Source organism: Dermochelys coriacea, chromosome 13, assembly GCF_009764565.3.
Source record: "Dermochelys coriacea isolate rDerCor1 chromosome 13, rDerCor1.pri.v4, whole genome shotgun sequence".
In the NCBI taxonomy this organism is placed as follows: Eukaryota; Metazoa; Chordata; order Testudines; family Dermochelyidae; genus Dermochelys; species Dermochelys coriacea.
In genome coordinates, this window is record NC_050080.1 from 19,845,485 (window position 1) to 19,860,341 (window position 14,857).

The 14,857-nt window shown below is 46.7% G+C and overlaps 1 protein-coding gene across 2 annotated transcripts; it reads right to left on the reverse strand.

The window, feature by feature from the left end:
* Positions 1-280: 280 nt before the first annotated feature.
* Positions 281-7,576, reverse strand: FITM2 (fat storage inducing transmembrane protein 2). 2 transcript variants are annotated; one of them, XR_006275369.1, is made up of 2 exons: positions 7,003-7,137; positions 281-4,915 (listed from the first exon to the last, which is right to left on the reverse strand). XR_006275369.1 is itself a non-coding variant. In XM_038370276.2 (2 exons), the coding sequence occupies exons 1-2, from the start codon at positions 7,173-7,175 to the stop codon at positions 3,985-3,987; spliced, it is 789 nt and encodes a 262-aa protein (XP_038226204.1). In that variant the 5' UTR covers positions 7,176-7,576; the 3' UTR covers positions 281-3,984. The 2 variants fall into 2 exon arrangements, 1 of the variants encoding a protein (XP_038226204.1); XM_038370276.2 differs by having other exon boundaries at positions 281-4,600; positions 7,003-7,576.
* Between the last annotated feature and the right edge of the window lie 7,281 nt (positions 7,577-14,857).

Consider the following 14,857-nt stretch of genomic DNA (forward strand, 5'->3'; position numbering starts at 1 on the left):
TTCCTACTTTGCTATTCCTCTTGTCCTTCAGTTCCTTAACAGGCCCTTGGCTACGTGAAAGCTCTGAGATCTGGAATGCCAAAAAATCCAAAGTTACTTCTTTTAATGGTGTCATTATATAGACCCTCAAAAAATAAGCCGCAACCTTAAATATACAAAACGAGCAATAAGCAAAAAGCTACTTTTAAAAATGTATTTTGTTTACTTTATTTGTGTATTGTAGTGGGATGATGACGAAAAAAATACCCTAAATAATTCCAAAGACACCGGGACACAATACTGAACGTAGGCAAGAGACTTTAATTCAGGAAGTCAAACAAGGCTGTTATGAGTTATAAATTCATGATTACAATTGCTTCATATCACCATCCACTACAAGATTTGAATATTGTCCTCTCCAATATTTTTTCCAGGTTTTAGTTTTTAAAACTCAGGCAAATTCCAAATGTATTTCCAGCAAGTTCAAAGAAAAGATCTGTCCACTTGGCAGCAATCCACATCAAATCCAGCTGTTTAGAGTGGAGTTTTCTTCTCTGCTGAAAATTTACCCCTCATGTGGAGGGACTGAATTTTCATTCCAGTGGTAAATATAAACTACCCCCCAAATAAAGAGAAAAAAATATACGTGGACAGAAGATTTCCTGCTGTTGAATTCCACAGACAGCTATTAGATTAATATTGAAAACGAAAAGGACGGGATCATCTGCTTGTGGTATGATCAAAAGGCACAAAAGAAAAGTTCCAATATCTGAACACAGCAAATGAACTCTCCGAGTCAATGGTAAACGTGTGGCCTCTGTACCGAGACTGGACACCTACCCCCGAGATTTTCTAACATATTAGGAACGAAATCCAGGCCACACAGTTGGAGTTTTGCCATTGACTTCAATGGGGCAAAGTTTTCACTCTAGGAGCACAAAGTGCAGGTGTATTACTAAGATAGTTTGCTCAGATGGTATTTATGTGTAGACAATTAAACAATCAGCCTGCACAGTGGACACACGTTAGAACACTCATTTTGCTCATACACTTTCGTGCCTCATATTTTCGAAAATTTGGACCCTACTGATGTGTCCAAATACCATTGGAATTCTCAATGACAAACTTAAAAGTCTTATCCTGCAATACTTACTCACCAGAGTAGTCTTTACTCATGCAAGTAGTCCCATTAACTACGTGGGCACAAGTAGCAGCAGCGGGCCCTTAACTTATCTTTAGAGGCTCCAGAAATTGAACCTCAACCACACAACCCCTTGTAAATCCTCTTGGTGAATTTGATCAGTTACATTTGTCTAACATACTAGCACTGAGGTTACAGTAAAGTTTCAAGCATTTCCATATCCTATGCTATTAATTTTAATAATAATAATAATAATAAACATAGTTACTATGACACACTGGTTAGGTGAATGGAAGTATTTGTAAACACAGATTGCACAAAAATAGTGTTTTCCAGAGGGGAAGCTAATTTTAATTTAAGTTTTAAAAGCCTGTCAGTTTAACTGCATAGCTTTTAGTAATACTGGGGTTCTACTCAGGCCTTATCTACATGGGAATGTGGTACCAGCATAATTTAAACAGATATAATAAAACTGATATAACCCATGTGTGGCCTCTCATGTCAGTATAAAAGAGTATAAATATCAGTTCAGGAAAGAGCGGGATCTTGGGGTGCCTGCAGCCAGGAGTCTGGGCTTTTAGCAGTTTTGTTTAAATCTACTGGGAACAGGTTTAAGATAAACCAAAATAAGAGTGTCCACACAGGGTTTCACATTAGTTTAACTATATCAGTTTAAATGCCGATTTAATTAAACTGATGCAACTTTCTCATGTAGACAAGGTGTCCAATAAAGCAGCTGAAAGATGGTTTGACACAATGGATCTGTCTATAGTTCGAACTGGAGGTGTAATTTCCAGATTGAAGAGATTATCTCAGATTGATCTAGCACACTAAAAATAGCTGTGTAGCCATGGCAGCATGTTGAGCTAGCCACCTGAGTATGTTCTTAGAGAGTCTTGGACAGCATCGTACTCAGGGTGGCTGCCACTTTCTGCCACCATGCCTACACTTCTGTTTTTAGTGTGATAACTTGAACAGAGCTATTGCAGGTATGTCTCCTTGAGCTGAACATTACGCCTCTCGCTCAAAGCGTAGACATACCCAAAGAACAACCGAAAATACAAAGCTGTACTTTTCACCTACTCACAGGAATCTCATGAGACAGCCTGATCCTGAGATCTGCTTTGTGCCTTCTGGGAGCTCCCGAGGACCCTCAACCATCACTTGATTCAATGGGAACAGAGAGAAGTCAGCATTTCAAAGGATCAGGCCCCAAATGAGAAATTAATCTGTTTGTATTTTCAGGACAGTCTCCCTTTCTGGCTAGGAAAAAAGTGTTAAGGTGGCAACATGAACATATTAAGATCAGGGTATGGAACCCCTTGTCCTAAAGGCAGCAAAACACTCAACTCAAAATCAAGTGATGTAGAAAATTAGGTCCAGTACTGTGCTACTAGAACTAACTACAATTTAGAAGACATACAGATGAGCTACCAAAAGCTTTTGATAGCCTGCTGGACTCACTATTACTGTTATGAAACTGATTTTGGTTTGTCTACTCGTGACATGAATAAGGCTTTTGTAAAACAAGATAAAACTTTTTTAAACTAAAAATTATGCTAAATGTCCATCTCACATGAAGGACAGAACATAGACATCCCAATTTGTACATCATAATAATAGGGTTTTACTGACTACCACTTTTTGCCACAACTTAGTATGCAGTTAAAATAGCTTATTGATGCCAACAAAAAGATAAGAATAAATATTTCTTTAAGCATATTGCTACAGTACCCTTTGCAGAAACGCTATATTACATACAACCCCTAGCAAACAGAATGATTCAAGATATAGTGGGTCCACTTGTTACATAAGGCCAGAAATCCGCTGGGCGTGTGAAAGGAACACATCAAACAGAGCTTTTTTTATTGCAAATACAAAATTTGCAACTTATAACATCTGAAAAAAAAAATCTTTTAAATCATTAACATTTTTGTACAAGCCAGTTAGAGAACTGGGAGGAGTCGTCTTATTACATTTTAAGAAAACATACCATCTTGCTACTTTTACAATTAGTGTTAAGAATAAAGGGGCAAATCAAATTTTTTATCATCATCTGAAGTAATAAAACTTATTTCTTAGGAATTTCATTTTCAAAGATTGAGAGGAGGAGTCAATTAAAAGCTTTATGGGAAGCGAAAGTATTTAACAGTCTGAGAATGTGAGGTGCTCCAGTTTCACAACCCAGCTACATTCTGCTTTAATAAATGCATTTTGATTGCCAATTAAAAGTCTGCTGCAATAGTTAGCACCATTATACTGCTCCCGGAACACTTGTAAAGATCACAAGTGGAGTATTCAAAAAGTCAGAATTAAAACCGAGCATAAGGTTTGGACCATGTGAAATATTTATCTTAAAAAAAAAAAAAATGGGGTGGGGAAGAGAATGATGAATTTCAGATCAGTGAAAGGTGTTGGGTTGACAGCTCTAAAGACTGAAGACCTCTGCCAATCCTGGATCCTCTGTTTATTGACAGAACAGATAGAGAGAGCATAGGTAGTAGCAGTGCAGGCTTTCTTTACATCACCTTGCCAATGGGCCTCAAGCTTGCCCCAGCAGGACCCCCAGAAAGGGAGAAGAGAATTCAGTCTCCAGGCTGGATCCAACCCTTGGCCTCTTTGCTCAGATTTCAGTTAGGTAGCCAATTACACCCAATCACGGTAGGCAGTTCTGTGATATCAACATTTGCTCACCAGGAACTGGACCATAGCCACAAGCCAGGCATCAGACTGTAAAGACTATAGGCCTTTCTTCCCATCCCCTTAAATATGCTCTTTTCAAAAAAAAAAAAAAAAAAAAAAAAGAGAGCATTGGACAAATTAGTATTCCTGTATTTAAAACAAAATCTGAATTACAGAAATTTTTATCTGCTACAATTAGGCTTCTTTGAACTCAAGTTAGCGTTTTGGGGAGGAAGTCCAGGAGAAAAGGATTTCAAGTACCAGAACCTGTATGTTCCATACCAGGCTGACAGACCCACTAGGGTGCCGAACAATTTTTGGGAGAAGTCATGGAAATATACAGCAGTGCAAAAAAACATCCAGACCCAGATCAGGGTCAGAAAGCTCAAGGCAACGAACAGGGCATTGACCACTGCATGTAATCTTGGGCTCCGGTCAGTGTTCAGGACATGCAGCACCGCCATCTCCTCCACAATCATCAGGGCACAGTATGCGAGGAGGAAGGAGTGCCCTGAGATGTCGAAGCCATGCCAGAAGCCACCACCCTGGTGGCATTGCCACTTGCTGGGGTGCTCCTGGAACAGCACATCAAGTGCTGGTGATTTGTAGCAGTTGCCAGTGAAATCCTCTATGTGCACGAAGAGACTAGTGCAGACATACCAGACCATGGTGCCCACCAGCAAGGTGCTGAGACGCCGCAGCACCCCCAGGACATTTTGGCTGAGACAGTAGTTGGTGATGGCAACGAAGGGTAGCAGCAGCCAGAACGTCCAGGCCCATGCCAATTTGACAAAATAGCTGCCAGGGAGAAGCCAAAGGAAACGTATAAATATATTAACCTTTGAGACAGCAAGGAAGGGGTAGGGATTAGGGGTGTACATGGAAGAGGTTTCTAACTTACATCACTCACAACTGTTTACCTTGGTTATTTACACAGCACCCAACACCACAGCATCTAATCTAGAAACTTGGAGAACAGGGGTTCTTAAGCTTTCAAGTGACAGCCAAACAGATTGTCTTGCAGACACATCCCTCCCTCCCTCTTCATTAGTGTCTGGAGTATCTGGGCTCTCCTGCCCTGCAGTCCACAATGGATTTACATCCCCAGAGCAACTACAATTGGTAACATGAAAAAGTAATATCAACATCATGGGAATGGGGGGGGGGGAGAGGTGTCACATTTTGCTGCAGCTGTAGACTCTGCTCATTTGCATACACCAGAGGCTCTTTGCAGCCTCCCATTCTCCCCTACAAGTTCCCTCCCAACTCCAGAGATTCTCTGCAACCTCCCATGCTCAGGTTGGGCCTTCTCTGTGCCTCCCGCTCCTCACTTCCCCCCCTGGGTTTGTGTGATCCCCCATTCCTCCCAAACAGAGAGCTCTATTTACTCCCCCTTCCCCTCATCCCAGGGGCTGCCCACTATCATTATTTCACTTCTTTCTGTCTGGAGAAAAATCATTCAGGGTGTCAACACATTATATGAACAGAGATGAGACAGGGGTATTGTTATGCGGGAAGGTATTAATTGTTGCCATCAACCAGTTCTTTGATCTACTGACAATTGCAGAGGTACTTGAAAATATGGCAGGGGCTTCAAGTGTCCTCCATTTTTCCAACATTCAAAAGTTATTGCATTATACCGGGGTCTCAAACACGCGGCCCGTGGACCGCATGTTATTTTCTGTGGCCCACCAGTTCCCCATGCCCCCCCCCCCCAGCGTTTACTTAGAGCGGCTCCAGCGCGGTGCGCAGCAGGGGCAGGGCAGGCTCCCTCCCTGCCTGCCTGCCCTGCCCTGGTGCTGTTCCAGGAAGCCACCAGGACCTGGCAGGTGCAAAGGGGTCTGTGTGTTGCCCTGGCCGCTCCTCTAGGTACCTCCCCCGAAGCTCCCATTGGCCGCGGTTCCCCGTTCCCAACCAATGGGAACTTCGAGGGAGGTACCTGGAGACACAGCCAGGGCAACACACAGACCCCTGTGCCCCTCCCCCAAGTCCCAGTCACCTCCCAGAGCGGGAGCAGGTCAGGCAGGCAGGCAGCCTGTCCTGCCCCTGATGCGTGCCGGGCCGGACCTGCCCCCCAAACCCCTCCTGCAGCCGAACCCCCTGCCCTGAGCCCCATGCCGCACCCTGCACCCCAACCCCCTGCCCTGAGCCTCGTGCCACACCCTGCACCCCTCCTGCACCCCCTGAGGACACAGAGGAGGTGGAGTTGGGGTGGGGATTTCAGGGAAGAGGTTGGAATGGGGGCAGGGAAGGGGCAGCAGGTGGGGTGGTCAGTGGTGCAGCCCTCGGGCCAAAGTACTAGTCCTCATGTGGCCCTCATGGTCATTTGAGTTTGAGACCCCTGCATTATACAGTATAACCAAACAGATATATGCTATCAAACTGACTGTAAGACCTTACAAGCTTGGCCAAATATTTAATGTGTTTTAGGAGCTAGAAGAAAGAGAGTCAGCACCATCTGATCTAATCGCTCTTAGATCCTGTCCCCAAGCCTCCCTGCCAATTTCTGGGGCTTTCCAACTACATTTTTCGATTTTACAAAAATGTGTCTGTCTCCCTGTTTCTGAGTGGAAGATCCAAACAGACAAAACTGATTTACTATACAGAGGAAAGACTAACAGAGCGACCATGATTGCACACAAGTGTCTGCCAGATGCACAGTGTAAAAGGGAAAAACGCAGAACTATTGCATCTCTCATCTCCGTCTTTTGCAGGAACCTCAGGGATCACAGCAACACTAGGAGGTACAGCACAGGCAGGCTGATGCAGGACTGTTAGCTTCACAGGCCCCTTTAATGTTGTCGCTCACAGACGGAAGGTGCTAGCCGGCCACCTGCATAGGGCTCCCTTGTCCTTCGGTGTCCTACAAGCAACCAGGCCCAACCGCATGAGCGCGCTACGGGTGTCCTGACTCTCTAGTATCCTTCTGCAGCCCTGCATGGAGGGAGGCACGTACGCACTGCTGGTGGCCAGCTTGTGCTGGATCACAACCGCGCTGCCTGCTGCTGCTGCTGCTGGGGCCATTTGGATCAGGGCTCAAACAGCCCCCCCCCCTCCGAGCCATGCACCACCCAGCAGGGTCCCTCATACCCCCAGCACTGTCCTCCTCGGCCGCCCTCCCCCACAAGTGACCCTCCCCCACCTGTACACACCCCAGCAGGCCCAGGCCCCGCCCCCGCCCCGTGGCCCCGCCCCCTCACATGTTGAGCAGGTTGCGCTTGCTGCTCATGTAGGAGTCGGGCGGCAGCGCCAGCGCCTTCAGGAGGGAGCCGCCCAGCGTGAGGCCCAGCAGGCCCCAGGGCAGCCACAGCCGCACCGAGCTCTGCACCAGGACGGTGCGCAGCGGCCGGGCGCAGCGATCCAGCGGCTCCATCCCGGGTGCGGTCGCTGCCAAAGTCACTCGCGCCGCAGCGGCCGCCGGACCAGATGATCACGCGGCGCCCGCCCGGCCGCCGTGCTGCGTCACCGCGCGCGCGTGGTGCGTCACGACGCACCGCTCCCAAGGGCACCGGCGCCCTCTAGCGGCCGCCGCGGGCCAGGGCCGGCTGGCCCGGGGGAAGCTCCGGCCGCCGCGGACTGCTCGTTGGGGGGCTTGTTTTGGAAAGGCGGGGTCGCGCTTTTATCTCGTGAGACTGGGCCGCTTTGCCAGGCGGGTCTGGTCAGGGCCCGCGCGCGCTCCCTGCAGGGCTGGAGCGAGAAGCGGGGCGGGGCCGCGTCTCTGGGGGGTGCCCCCTCCCCCCCCGGCCCGGCTCCCATCGGTAGGCTTCAGAGTGAACAGGCCGGGCTCTGGCGGGCGGCTGGCTGCGGCTCCCTGCCCGGCTGGCGGGGCCGCGCGTCCCGTCCCTCAGGCCCAGGGCGGCGTCCTTATCTTCCTCGCAGGGCAGAGTGGGCTGCAGGAGGCGGCTGGCAGAGCCAAGCAGTGGCTGGGCCCCACCCGACCCGGCCCGGCCCCCCTGCGGCTCCAGCCAGGGCACTGCCACCCGCCAGGGGAGCCCAGCCCCGCCCCAGGGGCGCCGCCCCAGCCCCCAGCACCAACAGGGCTCCCTCTCCAGGTGGGGGCGAGTAAGTCACTGCGAGGCCCGGGGGCAAAGGCTCTGGGCAGCCCTGCAGGCAGAGCAGAGCGGTAGCACCTGCCTCAGGAATGGGGCTGTTCAAAGCCAGCCTGAGCCCTGCTCCCCCTTCGCTGGCACCGGCCGTGGCTCCTTTGCTGATATCATTCGATAAACTCGGAGTTTTTTCACAGCTTTCCACTAAGTGGCACCACACGTCTGAGGAAAGGAAGGAACCGGGCTACTCCTGCCAGCCATGGGATAGCACCAGATCCTCGGGCGGGCGGCGGGGGGGGGTTTGCATCAGTTTACCTGCTTCATTTCTGCTTCTCTCTCTCTGAAATGCTCTGTGTGGCCTTAAGTGACTAGACCCCTCAGCCCACATCCCCAACCAATCTGGTGCCATCTAACTCCCCAGGCCAGGACCTAAACTCACTTGCCACCTATTTTTGCTGTAAAAGTTCTTTACCCACCTAAATTTCTGCCTTTTGTTATTCCCACTGCTGCCTTACTCCAGGTACTCTAGTCCTTCTGCACTCCCACCTCCCAGGTGGGTTGCCTAACCACCATGCTATGGAGTCATTCTCACTAGCCCCCAAAACAGCCTCAACAGGAGAGATTCAGGGACACCCACTTGGAACATCCCATAGCCCAGTGGGTAGGACGCTCTCAGGAGAGGTGGGAGTCTGTTCAAATCCTTTCTCCCCAGCAGGCTCAGTGGGGAATTGAATCTGGGTCTCCAGCATCCCAGGTGAGTGTGATAACATCTGGGCTAAAAGTACCACATCACCATCTTCTCTTCTAGCCATTTTGTTTCAAATTAGGCAGGTGCCTAACTCAGTCCCAAGAACCATCTTAAGCACCTAAGGTGCCTGACTCCAGGAGAGGTGGTCCTGGCTATGGATCACAGACAGAAAAGGGCACCTGCCTTCAGCCTGTACGTAGGTGCCTATCTCTGCGAGAGGGGTGGGGCTTAGGATACACCCTCAGGTTGGCATCTCCTACTGGCTAACTTAGGCAGCTCTCTATCTAGCATGCAGGCTTTTGTGGATCCCATTTTTAGGTGCCTCTCTCTCCTCCTGCACTGTGTATGGAGCCTAGGTGCCTATTTCAGAGTAGCAGCCGTGTTAGTCTGTATTCGCAAAAAGAAAAGGAGTACTTGTGGCACCTTAGAGACTAACAAATTTATTAGAGCATAAGCTTTCGTGAGCTACAGCTCACTTCATCCGATGAAGTGAGCTGTAGCTCACGAAAGCTTATGCTCTTAATAAATTTGTTAGTCTTTAAGGTGCCACAAGTACTCCTTTTCTAGGTGCCTATTGTTATTGAAGGACCCAGGACGCCATTGTGCTAGGTGCCTGTACAAACAGAGCAAAAAGACAGACTGTAAGATCTTTGGGACAGGGACTAAGTACATGCTTATGAATCTCAAGTTCTCGGGAGGGTATTTTTGGCTGAGAAGTGCTTGATAGGTCCCTTTCAGGGTCCATCAATGCTACTCTTCTTTGGGACACACAAAGTACTGTAGAGCAACAAGGCACCATATTCCCCCATGGTAGTGGATAAATAGTTTTTTGTTTTTTAATTCTACCAGACGCCAGCGGCTCCTGGCACTGGAGACCAGTGAGTAATGAAGCTGGGTCTGTCACAGTGGTTTAGGGAGTATGGCTTGCTACAAGGTAACCGTACAGAAAGCTTCTTCTCCCTTCCTTTGTCCAAGTAATTTATAACTCTTAGCTACAGACCCATATAGGGATTTGTCCTACTGCTGAGAACTGTATGGCAGAACTTCATTTGGTAAACACATCAGCTGCTACAGCTGAGTAAATCTCTGGACACATCCCCCCCTCCCCAAATTTAAGGAATTGCTCTGCCGAGTACAATCATATTATGTGGCTGTCAGAGGCCCCACTCTGAGGAGAGTGTTTCCAGTGTCTGCCGACAGCCATTTGTCAATGGGTTGAACAATTCCTCTGTCTCCTTGGAAACCGCCTTAGATAGGCAAAAGGTTAATTGGAAAAAGGAAAAAACAGCCCACCCAACCCAAACATCTATGTGTTTGTCTCTGCCTTTCCATCCAATATTAAAGTGATTGATTGTTTTACACTGGGGAACACACAGCTTTTGTGTGAGCTGACCAGATGTAGGGGATTTCAGGACTGACTCTTATTGAAACAATTAGGGAGAGTCCACAGTCTGAGAATCAGAGAATTCAGGTATCCTGTAGGAATTTGTATCATATTATTGATTGTCCCGTGTTGATCAGGGGGCCCACACCAACCCTGTAAAGTGGATGAAGGACTCCTATGGAGACAGTTCTGTAAGCTTCCACAGAAACCTCTCACCTGCTATATTAAGACTGGTAAATAGGATATGGTAGAAATGGCTACAATAGCTACTCCAGCAATAGAAAAAGATACACTTCAGCTGGTGAAGGATATGGTCACAAACTGGAGATTTACAAAGAGAGAATAAAAAGCTAATTATATCTTGCTGGACTATATAATGACATGGGAGGACATGATAAGAATCCACAAATACCTGAAAAGTATGTGCAAACCACAAAGCTGTAGAAGAACTAGGAGGTAGCAAAAGAGGCAGCTGGTCTGATTGATCGAGTAGGCCTTTTTCCATTCCTAATTTATCTGATTTAATGAAGGCCCAGAGATGAAGCCGGCTGGGTCCAACTGAGGAAATACAAACTATTCCTAGATCTTTCATCATCATCCAAATGAATATGAACCTTTCTTGATATTCCTACACTGGAAAAAGTGACAAATAATAATACGCATCACTGTCCAGATGTTTGGAAAAATCCTCCATAGTGTATACAAATGCCAAGAAATGGAGCAGAATGGTATTGCACACCCGTGAATTCCAGCTTTGAATCCAGCCTCATTTAGGGAAATGAATTGCTCCACAGATTGTTACTGTCTCACTAGTTAGCAGACCTCTGTGAGGCTTTAATAATGAACCAGAAACTGGGCACAAAATTCACCTACTCGGGGGTTTTATTATAGACCCAAAGTTCACCTGACTTTTACTAAGCTTCATGAATCTTTCAGTGTACCTGGGTCAAGTTTCAAGCAAGAACATCTGAATCAGGTTTTGAATAAACCCCAAGAACTTTTGTGGTTTTGAATTGAAACCAGATAAAACTTGATGGTTTTGACTGAGGTTTGAGGTTTTGGGTTCAAATTCAGAACTCAGAGGGAAAGGTGGTGAACTTAACATAGGCCAGAAACTTTACAAAGTTTTTATAGCTCCCTGTCATCATGTCTCTCACCTTCAGACCACTTCCCTGAGTCTGGGTGAGGTGTTGCAGGGCTTTTTTCAGCCTGGTGCCTTCCCGTAGTCATTCTGTTGTCAGAACATCTATCTTTATACGTAGCTTAGCCCTCCAGCCAGGTCACTGCCCAATCTGTTCCTCTTCCGGGTTAACAGAAAAGTCCCAGATAGGAAATCCCAAAGTCTGAGGGCTTCTGAGCTCAGTCCTCACCCTGCATGTGGGGCCCACAATACTTGACCTCTTCTCTTTCTGATGCTTTTACCATTCCCCAGACCAAGAGGGAAGGGAACCCAGGCCCACTCTCTACTTTAGCTTCCAGCCCCAGGACCTTGTTTAGGTAGCCAAGGACTGTTCCTTTAATCCCTCTGCCATTTTTCCTGGGCTGCTCCTATCTTTTACTTATCTTGTCAACATCTTTCCCCACATCTCTGGATACTGATATCCCTACTTGGGATCTATGGTTCCTCACCACTGTATCTCTGTCTCTACAGTTTTACCCCCTCAAGGTCACTCCCAGCAGCTGGGAGATGACAAGTAAGTCCTAGCTCTTTGGCTTAGGTGAGCCGATCCTACCCTCATCTGAGTAGAAGATCCTGTCAGCCCTCTGTGTGGAGCTAGGGTTCTTTCACAGGCCTGTTTGCCTTAGGTTAATCACTCCTACCCTCCCTTAAGCAGGGATTACCTCCCCATCCCTTTTCCTGGAGCTGTGACTGTGACTTAAATTCCCAGTTTCCTTTAGCTGAACACCCTTACCAATTAGCCTTCCACTCTGGAGTGTTCTGCAGGGTAGCCTTCTGTCAGGGTCTGCCTGCTCTGAAGGCGGAGGCAGCCTTTATGCTGCTCCCAAAGTCCCAACTCCTTCCCAATTGTTTGGATGAGAGGGATGCAGTGTCCAGATTCTTTCCTCAAGTACCATTAATTCCATGGAGCCTGAGGTCTCATATATCTGTTGGACCCTCTGAAGCCTTAAAGGGCCATGCCAGGGGGTAGGGTGGGCTAACCACTCAGTGCTACCATTCTCAATAGCAGACTACCTTGGCACATTCCACACAAACAGAAACTGCTGTATCACACAGCTCTGTCACTGAGCCCCTGAGATATATTAAGGTAGCAGAATATAGTAGGTGGTAGTGTCTGACAAATATGTTTCTTTTGGCTTGATCTAGATAGGAACTTCTTGAGAATCTCAGAGGCCAGATCTACCAGGCCTGCAGTGATGGACACGTCTGGCTGAGTCTGGCCACAGAACTGAGCTCTTTCTGAACAGCATTGCCAAAGAGGCAGTCCTAGAACCCCCCATTTGCTAGCCTTTTCAAGGTCTCTTCATTTTTTATGTGGTGATGTAGAAGTGAATTGTCAATTCTAGTGAAATGCCATGTTTCCTAGGGCTAGGAAAGGCTGTCCAGCTGCACTCTGTAGACACAAGGAGCCTGAATACTAGACCTGTGCGGAGTTTGAAAAGGCAAAGTCTTTAATAAAAATAAACATTTTGTCCTAAGATCCTTATGTAGGTCTACGTCCATCGTAATCTCCAAAGTTTGAGATTTCCTTGTCTTGTTCATCTCTTCATGTAGTACTCTGCACTTGAGAATATCAGGAGCTGCTAGCAGGATCTAAGACCTGTCCACACATCTTCTGATAGTCATAGTATCTCTGGTCAGCCTTAGGTTAGTAGTTCATGTCCTGGGCAGATGGCATGTAGAGTTTTTGTTTGGTTTCAGAGGGGATCACATGCTGGGACACTCCATTGAAATATAGTGGGCTCCTTGATGTACATCAAATAATAAAGTGCATTGTACATCAAAAAGCTCTTGTCTACCTCAGCTTCATAATCTAACCTGTTAAAGTGACAAAGATGACTCTCACTTCTCTAACCAGTCAGAGAGGTCCCTTTAGAAAGTCAAATAGATTACTAGTCACCTCCAAAACAAAAACCAAGAGTGAGACTAAAAGATATATTATGCAACCATTAGCATGAATTCCAACTCACCCATGTCCCTCCTAACATAATGTGCATGCCTCTCATCCATTCAGTGAATTTTTGGAGCTCAAAGGATTGTCGATTTTATGACTACACACACACCCCCCCAAATGGCTTGCTGTGGAACTACACTGAAAACAATGGAATTCCACCAGTAATGAATTTGGCCCCCTGTGAATTTATCCTATTTATGAGCGATTTAATTTGTCAAACAGCTGTTGTGGAAGTAATTTCAAATCAATTTTTTTTAAATTAAAAAGCAGCATGGAGCAGAGATACTGCTATGGAACAAATATCTTGGTTTTCATACAAATGTCCCTAGTAATAAAAACAAGGGGGGGAGGGGACGACACCCTGTATGAGACAGAAGTAGAAAGGGTTTCTCATCAAGGCATTTTTCAAAGTCATCACCAGTGGATCTGTGACATTGTGCAGTCTGAAAGAAGAGAAGGATACATTGGAGTTCGCTCACATTGCAGAGACATTCCTCATTTGGTACTAGAATTTCAGCTAAGAAGGCAATCCAGGATAATGGCATTTGACAATTAATTGTCTGTTGTTTCTGGCAATACGGCCATGACCATGTCTAGCGTTAATAGTCACAGCATCATATCCCTGGATTAAAAAAAAGACAGCTGCATTCACGCAAATGATTGAGGATAATAGGAGCTGGGAATGGGTTTCACAGAGTTAAGTATTGTCTGCTTAAACCCCTTATGCTAGGGCGCAGCCATCTTTGAAACTTTTCCTTCTTTGCTTCCCAGATTTGTAGTGCTGTCTTCAGATTGTTTTTCAAAGAGGTGCACTGTAAGCTGAAGTTCACTGGTGGCTTGATTGGTTGCTAATGGAACATATTGTGGCATCTCAATAGACTTTCACAAGGTTGGCACCAGTTTTAGATGAGTGGAGCTGATGTCACGGGCTCAAGATCTCTTATCTTCACTCCAAATTGAAACACAAGAATTATCTCTGAGGTCATGACTTCTAGAATGTTCAGTGAGAAAAATCTGAGGGGAGCAATTCCCCCTCCTTATTTGGAGTCCTTTTATAGATGGGGTATTCCACATCCCACCTGTGTCTGCTGCCAGGGGCCACCAGCTGATGCCAATACTCCTTTAGAAGAACCAAACACTGTTCCTTTATAGGGACTCAGAGAGGAGGTTTCAGTTTAGCTAAACGTGGAGAAATCTGATTTTGCATCTGAGAAGGCCACGTCGTTTCCTCTATGGGGATTGCCTATGGAAGATTTGTAAGGGAACAGTTCCCCCACAGCTGGTGGAACTGTGATAGACAAAATCCATATTTATGCAAATTGATTTTGGGGGGAAAGCTAATATAGCCTACTGCTCTTCCTTCTTTTATATATTTTAACATGCATCCTCCTTGTGTTTGCAGAGGGGAGGCAGATTTTGCACTGTACTGCAGTGCATTGATTTCAAAGGTATAAATCTATAAAAAATTTGGCCCATGGACTGTAAAATAAAAACCTGTGAAGCATCTTGACTCTGTGGAAAATAACATGCATTGTACTGTAATGAGGAAAGTTAATGTGTCAAATAATGTGCTTGTTACACTGTATTTGGCCCATTAATCACTTTGGGGTTCTATTGGATTCTCAGTTAGCTTCAGTATCTCTGCTGCTGCTCCTATATGTGCATATGGTGCAGGTATACTCTAAGTCAGGGGTGGGCAAACTTTTGGACCGAGGGCCACATCAGAGTTGCGAAACGGTATGG

Bases quoted from the DNA above. Each gene is read 5' to 3' on its own strand.
- FITM2 (XM_038370276.2), bottom strand. From the start codon at position 7,175: ATGGAGCCGCTGGATCGCTGCGCCCGGCCGCTGCGCACCGTCCTGGTG. The intron at 4,601-7,002 runs GTGAGGGGGCGG...TCTCCCTGGCAG, and splicing joins AAGCGCAACCTGCTCAACAT to CTATTTTGTCAAATTGGCAT.